The sequence below is a fragment of the Dermochelys coriacea genome, chromosome 9 (assembly GCF_009764565.3).
Source record: "Dermochelys coriacea isolate rDerCor1 chromosome 9, rDerCor1.pri.v4, whole genome shotgun sequence".
NCBI lineage: Eukaryota > Metazoa > Chordata > Testudines > Dermochelyidae > Dermochelys > Dermochelys coriacea.
This window is the reverse complement of record NC_050076.1, coordinates 73,733,401-73,759,742: the sequence shown is the minus strand read 5'-3', so window position 1 is coordinate 73,759,742 and position 26,342 is coordinate 73,733,401. Positions and strand designations below refer to the sequence as shown.

The 26,342-nt window shown below is 37.4% G+C and overlaps 1 protein-coding gene across 2 annotated transcripts in view; it reads left to right on the top strand.

The window, feature by feature from the left end:
- The window catches only part of KLHL4 (kelch like family member 4), a 76,959-nt gene extending 50,833 nt beyond the window's left edge, over positions 1–26,126 (top strand). The window contains exons 4-11 of one of the 2 annotated variants that reach the window (XM_038416295.2): positions 34–230; positions 4,367–4,579; positions 8,474–8,660; positions 14,779–15,003; positions 17,413–17,575; positions 20,570–20,782; positions 22,390–22,561; positions 24,180–26,126. In XM_038416295.2, coding sequence (XP_038272223.1) covers positions 34–230; positions 4,367–4,579; positions 8,474–8,660; positions 14,779–15,003; positions 17,413–17,575; positions 20,570–20,782; positions 22,390–22,561; positions 24,180–24,239 — 1,430 coding nt within the window. In that variant the 3' untranslated portion in view covers positions 24,240–26,126. Of the gene's footprint in view, positions 1–33; positions 231–4,366; positions 4,580–8,473; positions 8,661–14,778; positions 15,004–17,412; positions 17,576–19,387; positions 19,501–20,569; positions 20,783–22,389; positions 22,562–24,179 lie in introns of those variants that run through there. The other variant, XM_043492531.1, reaches the window with a different exon arrangement.
- Positions 26,127–26,342: the final 216 nt, after the last annotated feature.

The window sequence follows — 26,342 nt, the reverse complement described above, 5'->3', positions numbered from 1 at the left end:
TGCATAATTTTCTTGATCTAAACCACAATATAGGTGTTTTAGAGTTAAAGGAAGACACTATAGAAAGTTTGCTGGCTGCAGCTTGTCTTCTCCAGCTGTCTCAAGTCATTGAAGTGTGTTGCAACTTTCTCATGAAGCAGCTCCATCCTTCAAACTGTTTAGGGATTCGATCCTTTGGAGACGCACAGGGATGCACGGAACTCTTGAAGGTGGCGCATCTGTACACTATGGTAAGATTATTAATCCAACCATTTTGAAATGACAGTATGAAGACTGTCATGGGCATGAATACTATATTGGATCTGTAAAATCAATGAGGTGTGGAAAGATGGCCAGGGGTTATTGCAGCAGAACTAGTCGAGTGCAGAGATGTATTGATGCTTCAATTTCACAGACTGATGCAGAGGCTGTGCGCTCCATTTGCACACCTGAGATCCAGAGACATTGAGCCTTACTAAGGTACCATGCGTCCAGGAACTCCCAGTGCAGGAGTATCCTGCACAATGCCTAACAAGAAATATGTGCTACAATCCATCCTCAAAAGGAAAATGTAACAGGTTTAATTACTGGGATGAAATTGGGAGCTGATAAAAACATTAGAAAGAAACGTCTGATTTTGCTGTTTATATTTTTGACTTGTTATTTAATAACTTGCTGTTATTAAAAAGAAAAAGTATGAACAGCCATCTTTTTATATCTGAAGATACAATAAAGCTTGGAGAAAGTCCAGAGAAGAGCAACAAAACTGATTAAAGGTCTAGAAAACATGACCTATGAGGGAAGATTGAAAAAATTGGGTTTGTTTAGTCTGGAGCAGAGAAGACTGAGGGAGGGACATGATAACAGTTTCCAAGTACATAAAAGATTGTTACAAGTAGGTTTGAGAAAAATTGTTCTCCTTAACATCGTAAATATTCACATGTATCCGGGAGCTGAGGCTTTCAGAAGAATATAAAATATATCAAGACTCAGGGTAAAGTCTTGAGATTTGGCCACACTGCACAGATATTACTCCCACTCCCCCTTTTTCCTGCTATCCAGATGGAGCAAATCCCACCCTCCAGAACTGGCTCCTGTTCTTGTTTACAAAATGAAGCATGATGCTGGCGAAGTGGGGCAGAGAAGAACACTGCAAGCCCCAGAAGGGGGCCTTATATCGCCCAATCACTAAGTGCTTAGGGGCAAGAAAGGAAACCTGCACCTTCTGGAACCAGTTGAGGAATAAATTTAAAAGAAAATTTGTTTTAAAGTAAATTGAATCTGTCTTACAAAATGTATTGGGGGGAGATCAGATAATACTGCACACACCCTGAACTTCAGGGGAGAGGACTGAATAAAAGATTCTGATTTTGGCCCATCACCAGTTCAAACATGTAAAAATATCCAAATTAAGGGAGCAATTTACAAAGGCATATTGCAGATTGCTTGCAATATGAGCTCTCTCTCTAACAGTAAACAGATTTAAAAAATCAGCCATAAAAAAAGCAAACCTGAGAACTTCTGTTCAATTACTTTAGTTATTGATGCAAAGTATTAACAATTTCCTGCCTGGTATCTCTCTCATGCAGATGAAGCCTGTTCTGATAAACAGCTTGTACTATTTTTGTAACTTAAAGTGGATTTGTCTTCCTGTTCCTATTCCCTGGATATCACAACATTAGAGCAGGATGTGTATTAAGGACCAAAGTGAACATCTCCTTTAAACCCCCAATACTGTTATTTTTATGTCTATTTTAAATACAATAACTCTTTCAAGTTAAATAGTAATAAAGTCTCTAACATTACTATAATGAAGTCTATAACATATTACTGCCTACAAACAAGATGCATGATATTTTCAACTTTGAAAATGTCTCCATCTCCTTGTTCCAGGTTGCATTATATTTTCAAATATGATATACTACTTTAATGTAATTGTAGATATTAATTTATATTTCAAGCACATCCACTGAATGCAAACATACCTGGCTACATGTGTACAACAAATAATATCTTGAATGTATTTTCCTTACTACTGACTTGTAATTAGACTTCCAGCAGTAGTGTTTTTTGGGAAAATAAAAATATTGCTTTGAATGAAAGATTTTAGGACACCAAGATTCATGGCAAAATCCTGCAGTCCATGGAGAACTGTACCTGAGTAAGAACTGCAGGCCTGGGTCCCCAAGTATTTTAGATTTTAGTGGGAGAAATGTATAATCAGGACTGAATTTCCATTGTCTAACAAAAGGTATTGTTAAAAGAGAAAATGTATTTTCTCTTGCTATCTTTTCTGCCGTTAGTAGTACACATATGTGGTCAAGACTTGGCACAGTTTACTGCAAAAGTAATGCTGAGGTAAGAACTTGGTGTGCTTAAGACATTTGCATTCATCAATATCTAACCAACAATAAACTGAACATTCAAACTGATTGTATGCATTCTATTCCAGGTTTATCAGTATAATTTAGCTCTGATTTTCAATCTTAAAATTGTTTTAGAGCAACATATAGTCTTTGTGTAGACACTATGCTGGAGTGTAGGGGCTAGCCAGTGCTGCTTCTTCTTCTGAAACTGGGCATAGGGTAATTTCATCCTTCTTTTACATGTGCTTGACAATAGATTAATGGATTACAGAGAGAAAGTCTCAAGTTAAATCAAAATAGAAAGCTTGTGAATGAAAAGCGTGCGTGCACACACACACAATTTTTAAAAATAAGTCATTTAAATAACCTGGATTTAAATCACTCCATCTTGATTCAGAGCATAAAACTGAGTCAAAAATCCTGGATTCTATTCCTGATTTTGTCACTGACTCACTGTAAACTTTGGACAAATCACTTACAGAATCATTTTCAGAGGTACTTAGTAACCATGCTCCTCATGCAGCTGAAACTCAGGTAATTAATCTCTGTAAAATGGGTGCAACTTTTAGGGGTTTTGAGAGACCTAGAGAGTTGTTTTACTTCTAATCTTGGATGAACTATCTTTAATAATCCCTCTATAAATTAAGAATAAATAATTCAATCTGAGTGTTTAATGCTCAAAAAGTAAGGAATTTATCTCTCTCTGGACCTGGGTGCTCTCTAGGCATATGGCATACAATCTTCTCTATACTATTGTTAATGAACTTCACCACCACTGTGCTTCTGTTCCTGGGCCTCTCTTTGGGCAGAGTGTGACAACTAAGCCAAAGTGTTTGGAAAGTTTGTTCACAACATAGCACAATGTTAAAAAAAATCACTACCCTCTAATTCTGTTTCTTTGATGATGTTACCACCCAAGATTTTTGTCCTGGGGCCTCAGCTTTCTAGTGCCATACTGGTCAGAGATCTCCAAGGTATTAGATTGTTGACACTGAAAGTTGGGTATGAGCTCCTCCCCTGAGTTCCTTCTCACCTCTGCCTCTTTCCCCTCTAAAACCTTCTTAATACACTCCTGAGGGAGCACCCCTAAAATTGCCAACTCACCAGGTTGCCTTTACTTGCCACTGCTGATGTATCACAGGAGGACCCCTGAGCCTGCTAGGTGCTAGTGTGCTAAGGCAGGAAAAAACAGTTCTTCTACCTAGTATTGAAATGCCAAGGCAACTATGATGATGTTTCGAACCTCTCATGCCTCTGATGAGGGAGTGACCAATGGCTTGAGAGAGATGGAGCTGCCTAAAAATAGTTAGTTTCCTCAAAAGAACTGGAGTAGTCATGGGGAAAAAAAATCCAGTGCACGGTTCCAGTGCGGGAGCTCCTTTGATAACCATAAAGGGACCAACTGACAGAAGATTCTAGAGGGAGCTGAGGCAGCAGTAATTGGAATGGAACACATGGCTCAGACCCAACTGCCAGCATCGCTGAGAACAAAGATGTAAGATCCAGAGGAATTCTAACCTATCTTGTTGGTACTGGTGTACTATTATTTATGTATTACAGCAGTGTCCAGAGGCCCAGTTTGGATTGGGGGCTCATTCTCCTTTGCTCTGAAACAGTCCCTGGCCTCTAGATCTATCCTGTTCACACACTATCTCGAAAGAGGCTAAAGCCACAAACTCACTTCAATATCTCATTTAAGTCATAAGTCACTGTCTGGAATTCACAAGTGAAAGGTTGGCATACAAACTCAGTATAAATCCTCTAGATCTTTTCTATGTGGTTTTCAATTGCATTCTACATTTCAAGTTATCTATTACTTTTTAAGCATGGAAAACAATTTGTTAAAGAAATTAATTTTGGCTGTACTTTAAGAAACCATGTTAGATTCAGTAATCTGTAGAACATTTGTCTAGATTCTGTTGGGGAGCAGGCATACAATCTATGAAAAAGATGCATTCTCTATTCATATACTGTATCAGGGTGTCAATAAAATGAGTTCATTGAAATCTATTCCTTTCTAGGAACACTTCACAGAAGTAATAAAGAATCAGGAATTTCTTTTGCTTCCTGCTAGTGAAATTGCAAAACTCCTGTCTAGCGATGACATCAATGTACCAGATGAAGAAGCTATATTCCAGGCTTTAATGATGTGGGTGAGACATGACTTGCAAAGCAGGCAACAAGACCTAGGAATGCTCCTCTCTTACATTAGACTGCCACTACTCCCACCACAGGTATGTGACTGTACAGTAAGAGGTAATAGCTTTAAATCATTACCTGCTCAAAACCTTTCCTCACTGTGATGTACCAGGGTACAATCCAGCTCAGTAGGGGGCTGTGTCACCCCTGCTTTACAATCTTGGCAGCCTTGCAATGCCTTGCTGAAGTAGCCCCCACCTGGGCCACTCAGAAACAGCCTTTCCAGTATTCAAGCCACACCCTGAAGGTCTGTGTGCAATTGCAATCTGCCAGCCACCTTTGGGTTACACTGTGGCACTCTCCACCCTCGTTATTCTGCAGAATGACTCCAACACACACCCCAGTCTCAGATTTTCCCACAGACATGTTTGTCCTACTCAGCCCTCTCTGGGACAGTACACATATTTTAAATCTGTTATTCCTTTAAAGGAATAGTATCCCAGTTTATTAACTCAAATAGTTATTCAGACTCCTCAGTTTAAATACATCAGATTAGTGTGATGCTCTGAACCTTAGGGGAACACCCTGCACCCCCTTGTTCATCCTTATAATATGATTGTGTGGTATCCAATGCAAATTTGTCCTGTCGGGTATCTTTGGAAGGCTCATGATGCACTGAGCATTGTTGTTATAGTAATCTTATAGGTTTGTAATTTCATGTATATAGTTTGAGGCTGAAAATATGTCCTCATGGCTTAAAACAAGCCAGTCAAAACTCTCCAGGAGCAGAGGGGCAGTTCACATCTCATCAGGGCATGTATGGGACAAACCCAGCCCAGCCTCACAGGAACAAAGGACACTGGCCTAGGCAGCAACAAAGGATCTGTTGGACTCTCGAGTGAGTCACCCCCCCTTCCCTTGGTCAGTTTGGGACTACAATAAGGTAATGCTCACCTGAGTCTGAAGGGGTGGGGAGCAAAGCCAAGAAGGAAGAAAGAACATGATAAAAGGGAGAGACATTTGCCATGCAGTCTCTCTTCCACTTCCATCTACAGACACCACCAAGCAACTGAAGCACTGATCAAAGAGGAGACCTTGGCTGAAGAGCAACCAGCCAGCCTGTGGTGAGAAGCATCTAAGTTTGCAAGGGCACTGAAAATGTTAAGATCAGCTTAGAAAGCATTCTGCTTTTATTTCATTTGACCAAATCTGACTTCTTGTGCTTTGATTTATAAACACTTAAAATCTATTTTTGTAGTTAATAATTTTGTTGGTTTATTCTACCTGAAGCAGTGTGTTTGGTTTGAAGCGTGTCAGAGACTCCCCTTGGGATAACAAGCCTGGTACATATCAATTTCTTTGTTAAATTGATGAACTCATATAAGCTTGCAGTATCCAGTGGGCATAACTGGACATTGTAAGATGGAGGTTCCTAAGGTTGTGTCTGGGATTGGAGATATTGGCTAGTGTCATTCAGTTGCACAATCCAAGCAGCAGCTGGCCAAAAGTGCTCACTCACGTAGCTGGGAGCAGCTTACATTCCAGAGGCTGTGAGTGAACAGCCTGGGAGTGGGGATTCTCATAACGGAGCAGGATAAGGCTGGCTCCCAGAGTCAAGGATTGACCTAGCTGATCATCAGTCAAGATAACAGCAGGGGAACATCACAATTAGATAAAGCAGTAAAAAATTTATTAACTGCAAAGAAATTGATTTGAGTATAAGTAATGAGACATAAAAATCAGAAATGGTTACCAGAAAATACAGATATTTATTAATGCCCAACAAACTATATTAGATTCAAGAAAAGTTTCTCCAGCAAATTATACGAAAATTTGCTCCAGCAAATTATTGACCAAACTCTGAGATCAGGATCCCTCACCCAGAATCCAGCACTTGATTCCTTTTTCTCTTCAGGTGCAGTGAATGTGATAGGCAGGGGGAGAAAAAGAGGCCCCTGGGGGTGTTTGTCCCTCCTTTTTATAGATTCAGTCCCCCTCTTGAAAAAAATATTTCAAGTTGGGCACTAAGAGACAAAGAGTCTGTGTGGAACGATGTTCCCTGCTGGCTTTTTCTCACCTGGTTGAGCCTTCTTTGTTTCCCTCCCAGCTTGATGACTCTGTTTATTGCTTAAGTGCAAATTAAGGCAAGTACACATTCCTTTGTCTAGAACATTCGTATTTGCTGATTTCTGTTTTGGCAGGGCTGTGTTGTTTGGAACATGTGTTAACAACAATATACAAGTAAATCTTATAACTTTACATAAAATGTTGCCACAAATATTTTATCAGGATGATACTGACCAGCTAATTATGAGTTTTTAAATGATACTTGAAAGGACATATTTTGTACAAAGATTATTACAATAGTATGTTGGGTGTTAATACAGGGGCATATTCTGTCACACACACACACACACACACACACACGTATTTACAGTTTGGGAAAGAACATATTTCTATACTAAAAAGATTTGATATTTTGATAAACTGTCAAGTAAATATTATTGATTTGCAAAGGTCCAACAAACAAATAAAAAGGATATCATAAGGCCAATATAGTTATTTGTGCTGAAAATCTGCCTATTTTTAAAATACCAGTCTACAGCATGTCTACCTGAAATGCAGTGAGTGCTTTGCTGTATTTTCACATCTAGTAACAGAAACTTGGATATCCTACAAACTTAAATTGCAAATCAGTTCGAAGACTGAATAATTTTGTAAAAACACCCAAAACTTTTATTGTCTTTAATTTTAGCAGCATACCACACAACACAGAAACCAGCAGTATACATTTCATTACATGCATCATTACTCAACCTTTAACATTGAAATGAACACTTTATCAAAGGGAGTCACAGAGACAGCTTTACAATTCTGTAGTGAGTTGACAGCTCATTACAGCTTTGTGATATTTGTGGTATGAGACTGTCAATACTACCCAACATCAAAACAGAATGTAATGTGTTGCAATACATTATATGACATGCACTGTCGGATATCACTTCATAATTATTTTATGGCTTTCTGATTCTCTTTAACATTTTTACTCTATTCATTTCAGCCATGCTAGTTGGTCAGAATCAGAGGTCATTCCTCTTTCCTTCCTAGTTTTTTAAAGGGTATGAGGGGGACCCTAGTCAGTCTGGTATGCATGTCAGAATATGAAATGCTGATTAAACCTAGACTCTAACACTGCATGTGGGTTCCCAAAGTGCATAAGGTTCTACAGTTGCAGGCTGGATATCGATATTACACATATTTCATTTAAAAAAAAAGACATAAGCAGTGGTGAGCTGGAGCCAGTTCACACCAGTTCGTGCAAACCGGTTGTTAAATTTTGAAGCCAGTTTAGAACTGGTTGTTAAAGGGGTGGGGAAGCTCAGGCAGGATGGACAGGATGTGGCCCATGGGACTGTCCTGCCTAAGCTCTTGGCTGGGGAGGCTCCCACGTGAATTTTTACTGACCCGGTGGCACTACGAGCCTTCGGCAGCGGGTCCTTCACTCGCTCCGGGTTTTCAGTGGCATTTCAGCGGTGGGTCCTTCAGTGTCCCCGAAGGCCCGGAGACACTGAAGGACGTGCCTCTGAAGTGCCGCCGAAGACCTGGAGCGAGTGAAGGAACTGGTTATTGAGTTTCTGGCAGCTCATCACTGGACATAGGACTTCTAATTAGTTTCTCTATTAGTAAAGTTGCCTCCTTTATTATATTGGACGAGCTTCTGCTTCTAGTCAAGCCATAGGGAGTTTTGCTATTGACTTCAATGGGAAGAAGATTGTGGCTGTTCATAAGAGTAAATAAAAAACCTTTTCAATATTTTATTTTCTTATATTTACATTATTTTGCATCAGATAATTTATTTGGACTATGACAAACCTCACATGAAAGATGGGCCCCAAGATAATTAGATCTGTGATTTTGTTTCAGATATTAAGCTTTATCCTATCCTTTATTATTTAAATGAGTATAGATCAATCTTTTTGATTTCTCAGTTACTAGCAGATCTTGAAAATAGCCCAATGTTCACACATGACCTTGAGTGTCAGAAACTTCTTATGGAAGCTATGAAGTATCATCTCCTACCGGAAAGAAGGTCCATGCTGCAGAGTCCTCGAACTAAACCTAGGAAGTCTACAGTGGGTTCACTTTATGCTGTGGGAGGCATGGATGCTACTAAAGGCAAGTTTGGAAGTTTTTTCAGTTATTTTAGGAGCACCCAGATAATAACTGACAAAGCAGTTATAGGGTTATTAGAAAGTTTCTAAACACAGAAATTTAGCGATGAAAGAATAAATTATCCTCTCACTCTGTGCTATGCCTTCTAGTAGGAAGACCCACAGTTGTAAGTAATAGATTAACTTCTCAAAGTTTAGACTTCAGGTTCAATTCACAAGAGCACTCAAAAATTTAGAGTTTTATAGTAGAATTTTTCTGAAAAAATGATGAGAAGAAAATTACAGTATTACCTACATGTGGTCAGTTTGGAAATACTGTTTAACAATCTTTTATATATTTTGTTTTAGAACTTTGAGCTCCAGTCTCAACCAAATCCTGAAAGGCGAGAGGGAAAATATAGAGCAGTAAAAAAAAAACAAAAAAAACCCCACTCAATATTATTGGACCATTTTAAGAGTATCATTTATTATCGCTTCTAAACAAAGCTAATCGCATCTTTAAAGCAAGAGAACCTTTCGTTAGATTCTTGGGTTTTTTTCCACTCTTGCAACAAAACATAACATTTTTCAGTAATGCAAAGAAAATTCTTACAGCTTGTCCCTGAAGACTAATTGTTACAGTGGTGTTCTACATTTTGAGACCAATTGTCTGGCCACGGCAGAAGAAAAACATGAGAGAATGGATGGTGGTTTAATTATGCCACAACTTTATTCACTTCAAATATCTGGGAATACCCATCAATAAATTGTACAGTGCAGGGCATCATCATTTGCTTAATCATTTCTACATAACCCCCAGCCAGGTCCCAGCCATCCCATTTTTGGGACTCCACTGCCTTCCCCTTATAAGAGGATTAAGAGGGCTAGAGCAGGAAGAAAGTTGGTTCCCTGGTGTAACAGATGTAGGTGAATTTCCCTTCCTCAGCTCCCATAAGGGCTGATTTCCTTTACATCCTTGTCCAATCCATTTTATCCAATAACTAACTATAGCCTTTCCATAACAGGAACCTTCACTGGACATATGCCATAATTTTACTTACTAAATTGCAACATTACAACCTAACCCCCTTGGCCCCATCCTAATGGGTCCCAAACCTGCTGTGGAGAAGGTGAAAAAGCCCATCCTGACAGTGAGGGAAAAAATCCATCATAACCCCTGAGAGAAAAGGGCAACTAGTTTGATATTCACAATGGATCATGAAGGGACCCTGTTCCTTTTTTCTAGATTCTATGGGGCAGAGGGGGAAGTGCTCTCAGCCTGATTTAATTGAAGCAGAGCTTTCTCTGGACTGCATGAAATATAAATACCACCACCACCTTCCACTTCCCCCAATCTGTTCCACCTGTTTCCTGCTCCTCGTTGCTCTGCACAAGTAAACTTTCCCCCCTTTCCTCTACCTCTGCTACCAGTTGTGGAAGGATCCCTTCAAGATGCAACAAACCCTTTTCTTCCAACCAGCTGGACAAGAACCCAAAGCATACAGTGTGGTGAGCACATTCTCACACCTGAAGTCATGTTCAGTCACAATGGCATGTACACAACCAAAAAATCAAGGAAATATCACTTAGCAGTTTCTTTTCACGGTCCGCATCCTATTCTTTAACGATTTACTAAGAATTATACATAGAATTGTCATTCAACAGCATTCTGTGACTAAGCCTTTTCAAATTACTAAAAAGAGACTGAAAGTACAAGTTCATATGGACTGTAATACTTTTATGTATGTCAGTTTAAAAATGGAATAGTTCATACATTAAGGAACATACTAATTAATGTTCTGCAGGAACCTTACACTCACACCTACAGTATGTGAGCCTGGAAATACAATTATTCCAAAATATCATAGGGTTATGTCACAGAGTTCCCGCTCTTCAGAAAATAAGAAGCAAGATAGGATGTTATAATTAGGTTCAAGACTAGTGATTTGCTCCTTTATTACATTTTGTTGTATGTAATGAATAATAATAGCATTTCAAGACAGTTGCCCATTCCACTTTTAGGTTTTAAAAATATTACGTATACTGAGTTCCTTTAAAAATTACAGCTCACCTCCTAAACATCAAATATCCATAACAGCCAGTGTTATGAAGAGCAAGAAAAATGGTTAGCATGATTGATTTGTGTTTCCTGAAGATTCTGAAATAATTGCAACTCTACAATCTTTTAAAGGTAAACACACGTAACGGCACCTATCACTAGATAAAGGAAAGAAACTGAGGCTCTTTCCTGAAGTCAGTTTCATCAAACTAAATTATATTGTTGTAAATCATCTGCTACCAAGAACTGTAAGCTTAAAGATAATTAGGGGGTTTTTTTCACCATCAAAAGAAAAAAAAGCCAATTTGTTTTCCAAGCAAGGACTATAAAAAGAAAGGACTTTTTTTATGAACATGCGTACTTCCCATCAGTGACTCTTTTTACTCATTCTCTTGGAAAGAGTCCATTTGTTTGAACTTTCACCTTTTGATGGTTAGGAAGTCAGTATTTCCTCACTTCCCCACTTTCCCATGACCGCTCTGACTCACATCTTGAGCCTGCATTGGATTTGTAAGATAAAATCAATCAACACCTAACTATTGTACTCTAGTACAACAACATGGGGAATGGGAGTAAATTATCATCTCTACCAATAATGCAGTTCTGTGAGGAGAACAAAAAAACCCCACTCCCACCAAAAAAACAAACAAACAAAGAAACAAAAAAAAACACCAAAAAACCCTACAACCACCTATGGTACCATTTGTAGTAATTAGAGGATATTGTGAAACAGCTCAAAGGAAGATCAAAACTAGGCTTATTTGCTGAAATTTTCAGAGGTGCCTAGGTTCCCAAATCCCATTGAATTTGAATGGGTGCTGGATGCCTAACTCCTGTAAGCTTCTCTGAAGATTACAGCTGGTATGCAGAGATACACAGTTACCAGATGTGCCCATTACTTTGGGGTATGCTCATTTATTAGGGTTACTCTTCTGGGGTGAGGGGGGTCTTATGTCACTTGTGTTTTCATATGAAGCTCTAGTCCTTCCTTCTGCAAGTCCCCTCCCAGTGGAGCTATCTTGCAGGCCCTAGGTTCCCCAGGACTGAATTTCTCCAGCCCTAGAACCAGATGAACGAACAAACACACACACCAACAGAGCAAGTCTGAGCGGACTGGGTCAATCAGCACTCTCAAGCTGACCCCCTTATATGTCCCTGTACTCAATGGGTTGGGTCAAGCAGCATTTTCAAGCTGTCATCCTTATATGCCCCTGGTCTCAATAGGCTGGGCCAAGCAGCACTTTCAGCTGCCACTCTTATGTGCCACAGGTTTAACACATCCCTATCCCCACTTTCATGTCACAATTGTACCGGTAGTAACTCACTTGATGTGCAAACCCCACAGTATTTTGGGCGCTGCAGGGATCTTTAGCTTAGGTAGAAGAAGCATTGCTGCAGAGTAAATGGGGGAAGCTAAAAACACAAAAGAGTAAAGTTGAGAGAGAGAGTCAACCGGCTTAGCCATAAAAGTTATTTATTCAATAATAGTGATAACTACACAAGGAGAATCTAAACCAACATAGCAGTTACATTATTAAAGGTTAATACTGAGGTAGAAAAGAAGAGAGAGAGAGAGAGAGAGAGAGATCTCACCCACTCCATGAGGCTTGAACTGTTCGGGGTTCCCAGGTGATAGTGGTAGCTCAGGGTCCTGAGTGCTGGAGAAAGGCAGAGCCCCCAGCATGATCAGTCAGGAGATGGAGTCCCAGTGAAACTGATGCAAAGTTTGGGGCCATGCATCAGAACACTTACTTGGGCATAGGTAGGCGTTTTTGTAGAGAAACAACAATGGTTCAAGGAGAACACTAGCTTTGTTTATGGGTAAACTGATGACTCAAGGGTTTTCTTTAGGCTAGACTATAGGAGCTGATCACTCTTGGCTATGGGTGGTGTTTTCTTCCAGGGAGCTCACAGTGCAACTTGGCTGCTTCAGTATTTTGGAAATCAATCAAGGATTCATTACTAGAATTGGCCTGATAACTGCTGAGCTGGGTGTGTGCACATGTAGGTTCATTAACATCTGGAACAGAGATCCCCCATGATGCAGTTCTTCCCTGTTTTTCTGGTCCCAGAGTTCAGTGTGGTTCTCTGTTCTCCATTCTGTTTGCAAATGGAGATGTCTCCCTGTCCCATCTTTCAAGCAGATGAGGCTAGGGGAGTTGTCTCTGTTCTTCAATCTGTTCGCTAATAGAGATATCTTAATCTTGTCACCCTTGTCAGGAGAGGTCTAGACATGTCTCCCAATGCGCTCTGCAAGCCTTTTCTCTGATCAGTTTTGGTTCAGTCAGAGACTTGTGGGGTGGTGTCATGAGTCAAACAGGCTAGATACTGCACCCTGGTTTCCCAAAAACAGCTTACTGATGTCACCGTACAGAGTTAATGTAATTTCACCTATTTTTAAAATTAGTGGGTTGAATGTTTCTTTAAATCTTTTGAAATAATCAGACTGGAGGACTTTGGGAAAGCTCATGCATTAGGAGAGCAGAGCAAATGGGGAGGGGTCAAAGAAATGAGTAGCAAATAGGCAAACAAAATGAAGAGAGCATTGAAAGAGGTAGTGAAATGGATATACAAATTCAGAATAAAAGGAGAGAATAGGGAAGAGGAAGAAAGTTTAAAACTAGGAAAAGGGACAAGATCAGCAGGGAGGGTGGGGGAGGCCAAAATATAAAAAGACAACTCATTTTAAAATGTTATTTTACACTTCTTGATCTCTTTAGTTCCATTGCCCCATTATTCCTCCAATGTATTTGGATCAGTATATCCAAACAGGGTCTGGTAGGCAGCGATGCTTAGTCAGAGCAGTAGGGATTAGTCAGATTAATTTCAAGAGTCACTGGATTTTGAAAAGCATGCAACAGCCACCAGAAGGAGATAAAAAGAGAACATTAGATATTGTTCTGGTTATTTCAATATACTTAAACCCAGTGTGGAGTCACTCTTGACTGGATTTGTGAGAGTACTATGCAGTACATTCTAAATCTTCTTTCCAGTTTCTTCCTGCTGTTGTGTTAGTGCCATAAACCATACTTTAATTGCTAATTACAGGGCTTGTGGTACTTGCCTTCACTTCTATCAAAATTAGTAGATTTTATTCACAGTAGGGAACAGGCAGAAAATCAATTTGTTTTTCCATATGGTTGCCTTCAGGACCACGTGAATGAAACCACCCAATCATGCTAGAAGGAATCTTCGGACTTATAGGTATGATTAAAAATCGCTGCCTGTCTACCTCAGTTATTGGGCAGTCACCTCCCCGATGTGTTAAATCAACAATTATGGAAGCAACTACTGAATGACTGACAGGAGCCATTGCTTTGAAAAGTGTAAATTTTGAGTGGCATGGAGTCAGGGTCCTAATAATCGAGGTAGAAAGGACCCTTTCACTAAAAGCATTACAAAAAACACAGCAATGTAAAAAGAAAAGTGAAAATACAGATCATGTATTATTGCAGATATGGGATTATTTCAAGCCCATGAGGTGGTTGGAATTCATGGTAACCAGACAATTTTACCTTGTCTGTTTTTAATAAAGTAAAAAGTATATCAAATGTGGTTTTGGATACACATGCAGGACTCGTATACATTCATAAATATATTAAAGGGAAGATATTTAAACATGGCATCTGCAATTTTTCTTATGATTGCAACAATTTAAATATGAATATTGCTAGGCACCACAGTGCTCCCAGATACCATACTCATAAGGAAATGAAGAGAAGAGAACCTTACAGTACCTGAATAACTCATGAATTTAACAACTTTGCGAAATTAACTATAGCCAAAACATTTGTTTACATCTAATTCTGCAATCTCTAGTGCTTGATTTACTTTTATATGCTGACGATGCTATACCAATGAATTTAATGGAGCTGTCTCAGTAAGTCCCCAATTTTCAACCTAAAAACTAGATCTCAATAAGAGTCAATGCACAGCACTGTCAAAGCCTTCAAATTTAGTAATGGTATCCATGACGGGGGATGCATTGGGGGGTGGAGAGGGTGTTGGAATAGAAACTACTGAATGTTAAACACCAAGGACCATCTGATGTGGTTTAAAGTTCTGATAATTATGCTTTTAACAGGTACCACTACAATTGAGAAATATGACCTTAGGACAAACAGTTGGATACAAATTGGTACCATGAATGGTAGACGATTGCAGTTTGGAGTAGCAGTAATAGACAACAAGCTCTATATTGTGGGAGGAAGAGATGGCCTGAAAACCTCTAATACAGTTGAATGTTTCAGTCCAACTACCAAAGTTTGGACTATAATGCCTCCTATGTCAACTCACAGACACGGCTTAGGTAAGAGTTAGAGTTACTGTACAATATATATTGCACCACATTTACAGATTAATACTACTGATTTTAAGAATGATAAATGTAAAAGCTAAAGTGTTGCCATATTTTTTAAAAATATTTACCGATATAAAGCAAAGTTTATACAGGATATTTTTCAAATCCAGCTACTTTCCCACTGCTATAAAATCCTGCCTTGTTATTATCCTAACAAACTTGCACTGGCCTTTCAGTGCTAATTTTGCTCTGAACATTTGCAAAAATATATACAAAGATAAAAGTAACAAATTAGTAGGAAATTCTAAAATCTCATTGACTATCTAAGGGATCTGTTTGCAATACACGATGGACCTTGCAGATGCCATTGACTTCAATTAGCATTGGGAGTGCTCAGCATGTCTGAAAATAAGGACCTATAACACTGGTAAATATATTTAATTAAATATAAGTATACAAAGACTAATATATTTATAAACATCTACATCCTATAATCAACACACTTTACAACACTCAATGAATTTGTCCTTTCAATTCTATTTAGAAAAATATTCTTCTACTTTACCAATTATCCCACTGAGAGAAAGCTCATACAACTTAATGTGCCTTTGGACTATATCCCTCTATACATCTTTAATAACTATGTGAAATCAAGAGTAAACATACAATTGTGTGTTCCCATTACAGAACAACAAAAACAGTGACAAATTTAAGGCTGGGTGGCTTAATATAAGCAGATTTTAAAAGGCTGAAAATCTTCTTTGGGATAAATTGTAGCATGTGAATTGAGAGGGACACAATTCTAGAAACAAGTATTTCATGAAAATCTTCAAGCTGTTCACAAAGATAATCATTACAGTAAACACAATAAGAATAATAATTTAAAAAGTCAAATGACTGATTAAATTAGATTCATAACCATTCAGTCACCCCAGTCTCATGGCACGTAATACCTTTCCACCAAGTACTCTGTACTGACATCACAGCTTAGTGCTCTTTCAGGTCTGTCAACTTTGCAACTATTTACTTCGATAAGACAAGTAGGAGCTATATATGTATATCTATCTTACATAAATAGGTGAAATCCTAGCCACAATTAAATCAATGACAGTTTTACTACTGACTTCAATGGGGAGGATTCACCCAATATATAGACTATAACTTTAAACCCCGAATGTTTAAAAGTTACGTTCCTAAATCAGCCTGATTTTCAAAGCTGTCTTGAACCTATAGCTCCTATTAGCTTCAATTAGATTTTGTGTCTTTGAAAATCAGGCCATTTATATTTAGGTCTCTAAATATGGATTTAGAAGCCTAACTATAGGCATCCAGATTCCAACAAAACCAATAAAAACTAAACATAATATAAAGTACACTAAACAATATGAAGGGCCATCCATCCCTAAAAGGAAATGAGAAAACTCAAATGACAGGTTTCAGAGTAGCAGCCGTGTTAGTCTGTATTCGCAAAAAGAAAAGGAGTACTTGTGGCACCTTAGAGACTAACAAATTTATTAGAGCATAAGCTTTCGTGAGCTACACCTCACTTCATCGGATGCATTTGGTGGAAAAAACAGAGGGGAGATTGATATACACACACAGAGAACATGAAACAATGGGTTTATCATACACACTGTAAGGAGAGTGATCACTTAAAATAAGCCGTCACCAGCAGCGGGGGGGGGGGGGGGGAAAGGAGGAAAAGCTTTCATGGTGACAAGCAAGGTATAGCTTGTCACCATGAAAGGTTTTCCTCCTTCCCCCCCCCCCCGCTGCTGGTGACGGCTTATTTTAAGTGATCACTCTCCTTACAGTGTGTATGATAAACCCATTGTTTCATGTTCTCTGTGTGTGTATATCAATCTCCCCTCTGTTTTTTCCACCAAATGCATCCGATGAAGTGAGCTGTAGCTCACGAAAGCTTATGCTCTAATAAATTCGTTAGTCTCTAAGGTGCCACAAGTACTCCTTTTCTTTTTGAGAAAACTCAAAGGCTCCATAGTAGCTGAATGAACTTGTTTCTGTACCTAAATGCATAGTGCCAATGAGCTTATGTGCAACTTCTAAACATATTAATAAATACTACAACTACTACTACTAACCTGAAGGGTTCAGTACAAATGGAAATGGCCAAACCCTGGAGCAGGGAGTGACCATGTTAAAACTGCTTCCCTGTTTATCTTTGAGTGAAAAATCAGTGTTTTTCCAGCAAAAATACTGTATTCACATTAAGTGTCTGTGACTTACATTCTGCTCAGTGTCATGCAGATTTTATATAGATTTATATGAGATGATTTTTCTGTAAAGACATTTTTAGAGAAATGAAAAGCCTTATCTATAGCAGGCAATGAATATTAGTTACTGAAATGTTCTGATGTCAGACCTATCTAATTTTGTCCCTAATTCTATTTTTCAAAGGCGTAGCAATGCTTGAAGGACCAATGTATGCTGTTGGTGGTCATGATGGATGGAGCTATCTTAATACAGTAGAAAGATGGGACCCCCAGGCACGGCAATGGAATTATGTTGCTAGCATGTCAACTCCTAGAAGCACAGTGGGGGTTGCAGCATTAAATAGCAAGTATGTAAACAGACAAGCTGAAGGACTGGGGGTGGGTTGGAGGGTTGTTTACTTACTTTTGCTCAGCTATGTATGTGTGACCATTTACTTCCAGTATTTAATAACTTCTTCTCTGAAGAGAATTTAAGATTGTAGAATAGCAAAAAGATACATCATCCCAGACCAAATAACCTCAAAAAATTATTGTGGTAAATATCCTTTCAAATTTTCCCTTCATAAATTGTATCTTTATGGTATTTTAGCTATTCATAGTTATGCTAATTTGAAATGATACCACAGGTTTGAAATAATTCATCTCCCCAGAGGCATATTTTTTAATCTTTTCAGGGTTTATATAGTCTTTCTTCCATCTAATCTAGACAAATTGAGTTCCAGGCAGTTTATTGTTCCTGGATCTTTCTGATGAGAATTTAAAATGGATGTTCTGTGTATGTTTCAGAGACACTACAGATCCCCAGGAACTTTGCACAAAAGTAGACATTCTATCCATGCATCTTTGGCTAAAAATTGCCCCTCCTCTCAGTGTTGTGTAGTGAGGCACACCTTATTTTCTTCTATTTTCCAATTAAATAAGGGGCTGCAGCATTTCAGCTATTGGTGGAGCAATTCCTAAATTGGTATACGGTTGGATCAATTTTATCCTCCATTCCCCACACACCGATCAGGAAGGAAATTGGAAAACCAGGTAAAATGGCACAGCTGCTTTTGGAAGCCTCTAGATATGATGTTTTGTGGGGCATGGATGAGCATGACAAGGTCCCCTGGCTCACACCCCTCTGCATCTGATGCTGCCAAATCCATTTATATAAAACTTTCAAATTCAAGCAAATTATAACCCAAAATATGCAATGGCAGAATGAAGCTGGCAAATGACCTTAAGAAAAGAGTTTCATGTATATGTTTACTCAAAACATTTAGAAAAGCAGAACTAGCTATTCAAGCTCATTTTATCACAGAGGAAATGGCTTCCAGACATCCTTAGTATAAATTTTACAAGAAACTCCTCTTTGTGTCTTCTACATTGATATGCAGGAAATCCCTTTGCTAAAGAGGAAATCCAGCCCCACGCTGTCTCAGGCCTCAAGCACTCCTGAAACAGGCTGCCTGGCTCCAACCTGACCTAAATTATGTCTGTTAGTTTTGTGAGGTAATCTACTGCACAGGAGGGGATACGATGAGATCATGTGTCATTCATTTAGCTCCTACTACTGCCCTCCAACTTGGTGAAAGGCTTCCATGTAGACTTTTAAAGACTTTCTTCCTTGTTTACCCAGGATCTATTTTTTTAAAAAAGCAATGTTACTGAAATTAGAATATTTATCCATCAATTATTAACTACCAGAAAACATTTTAATTGAGTTTCAGTACATACAATGTGTTTTGCCCAAGGAAACACCTAGGAACAATACCAGTTTGTAGTGGTATTTGGTCTTTCTCCCTCAGAGAAACGGAGAGGTACATCTTATATTTAATTTTTAAAACATTCCCATCACATTGCACCTGGGTATATATTCTTACATTAAGAAAAAATATCATTCAGCTATATATCTCCTCAGCCAAACAACTGTGCAGGGAAGTGAGTTTTATCCATTGCCCTGAATTCAAAAACTCGAGCTTCGTAGGGTCCAACCCATGAAGAGTGTGCCAGAGTCAAAGAAACTGCCACGAGCATAGAAATGTTAAAATTTAGGGGCTGAGAGTAAGAAGTTTGGTTTGAACATTTCCTAACCAGCTCTAGTGGGAATATATCATCTGATTTCACCTGTAAAGATGGTTTTCATGGAGATAGATGATTATTTCTCTGGTGTGTAGGAGAAAAATCATGCAAGGTTTGAAAGATCAACGTGACCTTGAAGAACTACATCTAAAAGAGAATAGGACTCTTATGCAGTCTTTCAAGAACACATTCAATTTTCCCCATTCAGGTACCATTAAACACACTGCTTCCTTCTGCACTGGATATAATGTCTAAGCAATCTGCAAGTAGAAATTGTACAAATCTAATCTGGAACCGAAAGAGGCATGGATAACAGATAAGGTTCATATCGGAAATAAATTCTCACACTAATCACCATCAAGCCACTGCAGCTGCCTGGGAGCAATCCCCAAGAAACATTGGGAAATCCAGAAGGGTCCCAGGATTTATAAAAGTTATTGACAAAAGGCTGAAAAATATCCTGAGTCACGGAGCAAGCACCATCCCCACTATATTGTCTCTGCTCCCAACCAGTCAGCATCATGTGTGTTTTACCTGGATTGAATTTCGGTCAGGTCATTTTAATCAAGGTCCTAATGTTAGCCAGGCATTGGAAAAAACAAAAAAGACACCATACTAATGAAAGGAAAATGCCTTTTTAATACTAATGGCAAGACAGTGCAAACTACATCACTGTGTCCTCCAGTAGCTTCACACAAGTTTAATAGAAAGGATGATATAGCAGGTCCCTGCTGAAATCTACCTTGAGGTCTTTCAGACACAGGGAATGATGTGTCAAATAATTTAACTGACATAAGATTCAGTTTAATAAAGTTTTAAATTATTAATGGAATAACAACATTGTTTAACAATACTTTGTTTAACAAGTCAACCATGCTACAAAAATAAACATTTGTAGCATCTGTAGGAAAACAGTATTATTTTTAAGATTACCTGTTTCCTGTTTTGTCTCTTCAGATTATGTTTAATGATAATCACTCATTATATAAGTGAAAAGGCTCTTTAATCTTATTTTTCTTTTCTATCCTACTTTTAATACTTAATAGTGAGACATGCAAAAATATGGTACCATTCTTTCCCTTTGAGATTAGAATCATATTCTCCATATTCCATTATGGAAAAAGAACCCTCGTGCATAGTTAGTTCCAAATTTCAGTCTGAGATTAGCCTCTCTTAAAATGCTTTAAAATAAACAAATAAGGTATCTATTAAAATGAATGAGTGAAGACAGAACATATGTTTACAGCACTGGTTTATCCTTATGTGGATTATTGTAGATTATATGCTGTTGGTGGACGGGACGGTAGCTCCTGCTTAAAATCCATGGAATGCTTTGATCCTCATACTAACAAATGGAGTATGTGTGCTTCAATGTCTAAGAGGCGAGGCGGTGTTGGTGTTGCAACGTACAATGGATTTTTATATGCAGTGGGAGGTCATGACGCACCTGCATCCAATCACTGTTCTAGACTTTCTGATTGTGTGGAAAGGTAAGGATTTTTATTTATTTTTTAAAAATCTCTGGAAACAAATTTACTTACAGTACAACAATGGAAATCTCTTATCTTGGAACATTATATTTGCAAAATATATTACAAAAATAAAATTATAAAAATGCTAAGGGTCTGCTGAATTTAAATAGATTTTTTTGAAGGCTGGGGTTCATATAGAACACAAATAAACAGAACCTGAAAGTTTGGGTTTCCGTACCCAGCAGCACCAGAATCCTGCAAGGTTTTATCAGCCCTATTGATGTGTTACTTCTAGAAGGTAAATTGAATGAATTATGTTTTCACTAAACCCCTAGGTTGCATATATAAACTATCATGGATAATGGAGAACTTGTTCATCCCTTTACAAAGCTGTTTCAGAAGCACATTAAGCTTGACCACATTTGGCATATTCCCTCCCTAAATTACTGTTCTTCAAAGGTGAGCTTCATCCCTATCCAGATACCCAACACGAGGCCTATGGACCATTTAAGTCCCACTAAAACCCTCAAAGCCATGAGCTAAGTATGAACAGCAACAAGATATTACAAGATAGTTGCTGGGTTTGTATGCATTTATTGAAGAAAAGCTTTCATATTAATCCTTTTATGCAAAGATTTTTAAATGAACCTTATTGAAACATATTTCCATATGAGATGCTACCAGCAGAGGTACAGAGTCTCAGAAAAATGCAGACACTGGACACATCTTTTTAAGAACAATAACATTGTTATGTGCTATCCGCCACACCATCCCAGTTTGCAATATGAAGAAGGAGAAGAGTATGCTCATACACTGCTTAAACAGTGACTTATCTGGATATTTAATTAGCAGTATTGGCAGTATGTACATAGAGAACTGTTGGGTGTCTCCTGCAGTGCGGTGCTTTGAGAAAGGCAAGGGAAACACTGGTGAACATGCAAAACACCAGAGGGGATAGACAGAATGGTTAAATTCTGCTTTCAGTTATAGTGATGTAAATCTGGAATAATTTAACTCCAGAGGAATTTAGATTTATACCAGTGTTTCCTGAAGCGATTGTATAGGCAGAAGCAAACTGAAAACTCATGTTAAATTTACTATATATATTTTGAGTTGTCGACTTTTATAAAGATAAATATTTTAATCAAAATAAATATTACCTACATGAGAAATGTTTCCGTTTTCAATGAAGTTTACTTTAAATGTTAACTCTGGCTTGAAATAGTGGCTGCATATTTTATGAGCAAAGGGGAAGAAGAATACATTGAAATCTTCAGCAATTTACCTGATTAAGCTACTGTCACAATATTATTGCTGCACACTTCACATTATATGGCATGAAATAATTGTATCTAAGATGATAGGAGAATAGACAGGCTATATCCTGTAAAATGAGAAAAGATTTTGTGTGTGTGTGCTTGAAGAGTCCTCTAGTGGCTAAATAAAATATTAAACCATTTTACTTCTGTCTCTCTCTGCTGTTAACTGTAATTGTCCATGAATTGGTTCATTTTCTTCTGTACTATAGTTCATCTAATCTGAGTTGTTTAGAATTTAAAAATGCTATAATCATTATCTTACCTGTGACCAATTATTTTTCTAATCACGGTCATAAAATATCCTAGATATGATCCTAAAACTGACACCTGGACAACAGTGGCACCTTTAAGCATACCACGTGATGCTGTTGGCGTCTGTCCTCTTGGGGACAGATTATATGCAATAGGAGGCTATGATGGACACAGTTACCTGGACACTGTGGAGTCATATGATGCACAAAATAATGAATGGACAGAGGTAATGTCATATAAATAAATTAAAAACTTGACACTATACTAATTATTACAGGGATAGTAGGGGGAGTACATTAAAAACAAATAATTTATACATGCTGTACATTGGGACATATAAAATCAAGGTAATACTTTGCATATGTATAAAATATTGGTAGTGCCTCATATCTGACATCAAGTTAATTCCTAAACAAAAACTATATTAAGATGGAATTAACACTGACAGCATATGTTAATAATTTACAGTAACACACTTTAAGCTTCAATAATTTTCCAAAATGTCCTCAACCGTGGGCTCTGATCACACATATAATGCCAAGGCCAGGATATGCTCTGTTGAACGTAAGACTATTACTGAGCTGTATTTGATCAAATGTTAAACACCACAATCCCTGCTTCCCAAGCTACTGGATGCACAGCCATTTTCAGAGTCTGATGAGCGGAACACCTTAAGTAGATAGTATATTGTTGTTTGATTGCAGTTACAGTTGACCATTTAGCTGTATTGTACCACTACATATTGTGTACTGTAGCTATGCAACTTTATACAATTCTAATGTGCTGTGATAATCTACAAGATTTTGGAACATACAAGAAAAAGGTAAAAATTTGATAACGCGAATAAAAAGGCAGCTCTAATCAACGAAGACTATCACACACAGTGAAAGTAGAAGTGAAAGGTCAAAGCAAATACTTTCACTTTATAATGAACCTACCGATTCTTTCGGTTCTCTCTTTCTGCCTAAAAATAAAGTTTCACATAGATTGATCCCGTTCTGTGGAATTTTACATGTTGATCAAAATACTGAAATTTGCATAGATTTAGTATTGCCTTGACTAATGTTTGTCACCACCGCCCTCTACTGGCAGGTATTTTAAGATCAACTCAACTTTATGGTTTACAGACAAGCGGCTCTCAACCTTTCCAGACTATCCCTTTCAGAAGTCTGATTTGTCTTGTGTACCCCCTAGTTTCACCTCACTTAAAAACTACTTGCTTACAAAAATCAGACATAAAAATACAAAAGTGTCACAGTAAGCAATTTTTCAGTAATAGCATGCTATCTTATTTTTACCATATAGTTATGTAAGTATAATGTTTACATTCCAATTGATTTATTTCATTTCAGTGTTTACTATATAGAGCAGTATAAACAAGTCATTATCTGTATGAAATCTGAGTTTGTACTGAATTTATGTAGCCTGTTGTAAAACTAAGCAAATATCTAGATGAGTTGATTACCCCCTGGAAAACCTCTGTGTACCCTCAAGGGTACACATACCATTGGTTGAGAACCAGTGTTCTGGACCACCTCCTAGTATTTATAGTTGTTGGAGATTCTCCTGTAGGTAGCATGTCCCATGCTTCGTGAACACAAGAAACTGAGTTTTCTCTCCACTAACTGAAAAAACCCATATGGCCATGAAATCATGACAGCGTTCATTAAAATTCTGCTAACAGCAAACATTGCATTTTTTTTAAAATCACTCTTTTGCACAGTTCTATTTAAACATATTTAATTATTTTACATACTAGAAAAAAAAGCCTGCTTTCCTTTGAATCCGTGAGTGACAGATTACATGAAGTTAACTAAACAGAGAAATGTGTTTCCTCCTTTTAGGAAGTCCCTGTCAATATTGGAAGAGCTGGAGCTTGTGTTGTTGTGGTGAAATTGCCATGATGGATGTCCCTGGTGTGAAATAAACCCTGAGTACAGTTCCATAAAAACCATGTGACAGGAGGAGAAGAAACAAGTTCCAGAACATACTACAAACTACCTACATTCTCACAGCTCTCCACTGGAGAAAGACTCAGATCTGAGCCATTATGTGGTTTGAGCACAAAACTGAAGTTTATCTCCATTGCACAGACAGATTTTTACAAAAGATTAATCATATGCAAATATCAATATTTTGTTACACCTGATACACAGTAATACAATAATAATGTTTAAATGGTTCAAGTCTTTTATAAAACTTTACTTGTTGTTGTTAATAATATACAACAGCAGCTAAAGTGATAGATGTGTGTCACTTAATAAGACTTAATAGACATTTTCTTGTCCATATCAGCAGCAGTGTTTATATATTTAGAAAACAAAAAAATTGTATTTAAGTAAGTGAAAAGCAGACACTGGATAAAATAAATCTTCAATGATACATAACTGTGCAAAGGGCAGTTTGAGAACTAACACTGGCAACTGAAAATCACAGTAAAAGTTCCTTTAAAGTAAGTTTACATTTAATGACATCTAATTTCACAAATGAGAATATTTAGTGGATTTTTAAAAAGTATATAGAAGCAAATTATATCAGAAAATTGTGGAACTGATTCTATGCCAAATTACAAAACCTAGTTACTAATAATAAGTGTGATACTGTCTAACCTTTTATTATTAAACACAATGACAGAATAATCATTTTTAGCAATACAGATGATTAAATTCTTTAACATTTTAAAATATCTGCCCGAGTCTGAAGAAATCATTCTTTTATTAAGTTTCTGCCACTGAAATGAAATCTCATTTATAAAAAAAAGATTGCTAATGTAACTTGCAGTATCTAAAAATTGGTAATTTGATAATGTATTGATATGCACTAGTAGCATCCTGATCACACAGTCAGTTTATTGCCCACTAACCATCTGTCAATATATTTTAAAGAAATTTGGCTTTTCTGGAATAATCAGCATGCATTAGACTTATCACTGGTAAAATGTTAGTGTAATTACATTCATCAAATATAGCTTACATAATGGAAAAATGTATATCATATTGATATGACAATCTATGACCTCAGCTGAAGAGTGCCGGCTTCCTCACATATACAGTATAAAATATTGTAGTCAAAGAACGTGTACTGTGTAACATTATGTACCATTAAAATAAGCATGTTTACATTTTATCTGAAATCATCTAGAATGCTAAGAATGAAGATAAACTTCACTGAATCAAAGGATCACTTGAAAAACAGCACATAATATTCAACTGCATTACATCTCTTTCATGTGCCAATTTATATGAAGGATTTTTTTTTCATTTCTGATAATTTTGTGTGCTGGAATTATACATTAGGGAATGTTATCATATATGTAAAATGTTCTATACTGTAAAACATGATATTTGGGTAGTTTCTATGTTAGCCTTTAAAACTCATCATTTCATTCTGAGAAAAATTCAGGGTAAAATAGTAACAAATGTGCTTTATGAATATGTAGACAACTTTGGGGATGGAATGTTGCATTTTCAGAACTCTTCAATATGCTGTTTTAACAGGCTTTATACTATATATTGTGTAGAAAAGTTCTAAGACTTAGCAACCATGGGATTATTTATAAAAATAAAATGTTTTTAAACTTGCAAATCAATTCACACAAATTATGTTTATAGTATGGCATGCTGAATTAAAATAAAATTTTACTTTCTCTGCTAAGAAAGTCTCTAGGCAATTTTAAACAGTATTTCAAGAATTGTGTGATTCCTAACTTGTATGTATTTCCAACAGTATTAGTGACGAAGAGACATTTTCTTCCTAAAGTAGTTTTATATAAAAGACCCAGTGTTGCTCATAGTAGCAAGTCTCTCTCCTTTCTTGGTGATGTTGCATCAATATAGGTCATGTGTTCCTTCGAATAGCTGAGAAATGACATTTTTAAGAGGAATAGAAAATCTTACCTAGTCCTCAGCACACTAGACCCATCTCTCCATCAGAGATCTGTGCTGTTCATCTTGCTCTTCTCTTGGGATAATCTCACTCTCTTGACATAACTGGTTCAGATAATAAAG